The sequence below is a fragment of the Myotis davidii genome, unplaced genomic scaffold (assembly GCF_000327345.1).
Source record: "Myotis davidii unplaced genomic scaffold, ASM32734v1 scaffold247, whole genome shotgun sequence".
Taxonomy (NCBI): domain Eukaryota; kingdom Metazoa; phylum Chordata; class Mammalia; order Chiroptera; family Vespertilionidae; genus Myotis; species Myotis davidii.
Window position 1 is genome coordinate 535113 of NW_006299593.1, and position 2787 is coordinate 537899.

The 2787-nt window shown below is 53.0% G+C and overlaps 1 protein-coding gene across 1 annotated transcript in view; it reads right to left on the reverse strand.

The window, feature by feature from the left end:
- Positions 1-2640, reverse strand: part of EMX1 (empty spiracles homeobox 1) — a 9794-nt gene extending 7154 nt beyond the window's left edge. Inside the window, exon 1 of the mRNA XM_006775276.2 lies at positions 1885-2640. Within this exon, the coding sequence (XP_006775339.1) occupies positions 1885-2247 (363 nt within the window). The 5' untranslated portion in view covers positions 2248-2640. The remainder of the gene's footprint in view (positions 1-1884) is intronic.
- Positions 2641-2787: the final 147 nt, after the last annotated feature.

The window sequence follows — 2787 nt, forward strand, 5'->3', positions numbered from 1 at the left end:
CCATCTCTGTCACCTGGAAACAGCCTCTGCAAAGAGGTTTCTCAGGCTCAAACCTCCTGTGGTTCTATTGCTAGTTTGTGTTCTGTATGCTAAAACCAGCTCACCTATATAGACGGAACAAGATTAGGCGTGAGTGTTGATAGTGACACTGTTTAAAATGTTTGTTTTAAATATGTGTGAACTACCTTACCGTAAAAATGAAAGAAACAATCATGTTTACTACCTGGCATTGTTAGGAGCAAATACCGACAGGCAGCTAGATTCAGTGTAAGAAAATTAATTAAAAGTGCTCTCACCAAGCTAAAAAATTGAAAGTTTAAAACAATGACATTATTTCAACAAGTGTTCGTCTGTGGGCGGTGGAATTATAAATACTTCTGCAATTAAAATTTAATAACTAGTACTTTTTAAATGAAGTTAACTGTAAACACCATTCATAAATTGGCACCTTGTTTTAGACAAATTTACAATGCTGTTTGCCAGAAGGGAAAAGGGGGTATTATTTTTTTAAGTGGGTTTTTAAACACATATCTTTTTTAAAAAACGTTTTTAGAATTAACTCCGTTTTGTACACTTTATTTCTATGGTTAGAACAGCTCAGCTAGCAAATCATATCTCTTTTAGCGGAGACAGGGGCCTTGGAGCATCAGACAGATAGGACCTTAGTAGGTACCAAAATGCGACATGAGGACAAGCTTGAGAGGTCTGGAGGTCAGAGGCAGTTAGAGTTTGGACTCTCCCGCTAAGCCCCTCATTGCTTCCCCAGGAGACCCTAAGCTGCCCCGCTACACCCCAGCCCAGCCCTGCGCCTTCTCCTAGTCATGGACTAAGGTGGAGGGTGGTGGAGGGTAGTGGAGGGTAGGGAGCCAGTAGTACAGGAAAGCGGAGTGAAGGATGAAAAGCTAGCCAGCTTGCAGACCTCTCTCATTTGCAAATCTAGGCATTGACAAGGGCGGACACTGAAATCCTCCCCAGGGCAGCACCCGCCCCTCTAGCAGGACTACTTGGGCAGAGGGAAAGCTTAGGCTGTGCTTCCAGGCAGCATTCATAATGGCCAAGTCTTTTCTTACAGTAAATCAAATTTGCTTCCCTATAACTCTCATCTACTTCTTTCAAATTAAAAAAAAATTATCCATAACAAAAATATGGATAACAAAAATATGATTGTAATTTCACCCCGTTCAACCCCACCAACACCGAAGTATAGTCTCTCCCCAGCTCAACAGCCCTTCAGGCGACTGAAACCAGGACCCGAACACCCAGAATCTCCTTTCCACATTCTCAGATGCCCTCGCATTTGCAAAGCCATTTCCACGGTTCCCTGCCAGCGTGCCTGCGAGGAGACAGGGCCAAGCAGGGCTGGCGGCTCCCTAGCTTAGCCCCTGTCTCTGCTGTGTCTGCCCTAAGGACAGTGGGCTTTCTCCCCACACCGCATGCGCTAGTGGGCAGTCGAGGCCTCTGCCAGGTCTGCCTGTGACCGGCAGCAAAGCCAGTGCGGGAAGGCCTGGGCATCCCCCGGAGCGTGAGCGCCGGGAAGAGCAGCGGGAGAAGGGGGCAGTGATCACAGCGCTGCGATGGCTCCGTGTCCACTGGTGCGCCCGGGAGTGACGGGTAACCCGGCTCCTCCTGCGGGCTTGGGAGCGGAGCGGCCTTGGTCTGAGGCCTGACCCCACTTCTAGTGAGTCCTTAGGGCTGGATTAAAACCCTTCCGGGCGCTCTAAAGACGGGCTTCGCGGGAGCGCCGCCGGGTGGCCTCCTGAACTGGGCAGGAGAGGGCTCCAGGGAAGGCCAGGGGAGGACTCAGGCCACGCCTGTACCCGCCCGCTCCCACCTCTATGGGGGCTCCCAGGTGAGCGCGGGCCGCCCATTTGGGGCGATTATTACCTGCGTCTCCGAGAGGCTGAGGCTGCCGGCCAGCTGCTTCCGCTCGGCGCCCACCACGTAGTGGTTCTTCTCGAAGGCGCGCTCCAGGCGCAGCAGCTGCGAGGGCGAGAAGGCCGTGCGGATCCTCTTGGGCTTGCGCGCGAAGGGGCCGTGCAGAAGCAGCCCGTCCTGGGGCACATCGCTCGCTGCCCGCGCCGCCGAGGCAACACACGCGGGTACAGACAGAGAGAAGGGGCGCCGTGAGCTGCTGCCCGGGCAGCCCTTACTCCCTTGAGAACTCCGATACCCTCTCCAATCCATGGCCCTTCTTTCTTCCCTCTCCCTTCGCCTCCCCTTCCTTAAGTCCACTCTCCTCCCCAACATCTCCACATTCCCAAGGCACCCTGTTGGGAGCCAGGCAGAAATGCGGAGCTGCTGATGGGCCAAGGGTGGGACCCGGCCTGGGGAAGCGCATATGGGCCCAAATCCATAGGGCCTGCTGCAACTCAAGAGGCCGAGACAGAGAAAAGTCCCTTAGTTCTGTTCATCTGCTCGACCCATCGTATTTCACTCAAAGTGGATCAAGAGGAGAAAAGGGGCTGGTTGTCAGAAAGGGGAACAGTGAAGCTATTAGGCATCCCCAAGCCAAACACAGATTCAAGAACTAGAAGAGACCCAAGGAACTCTCCCCTCACTTAAACCAGCCTTGCTCAGGCCACTAGCCCTTTAAAAATGCCTACCACTGGCCCAGGCTCTCCCCTGCAAGTGGTAAAAATAGGTCAGCTGTTAGGTCATTGGCCAGGCAGCACCTGCAGGTCTAAGGTCAGGTTCTTCTACCCTTCCCCACCTCTCTCCCTTTCCCCTCAGGTAATACCCTCTCCCATACGAGACTCTTGCTGCTCCCTGGTGGGAAAAGAGCCTTGC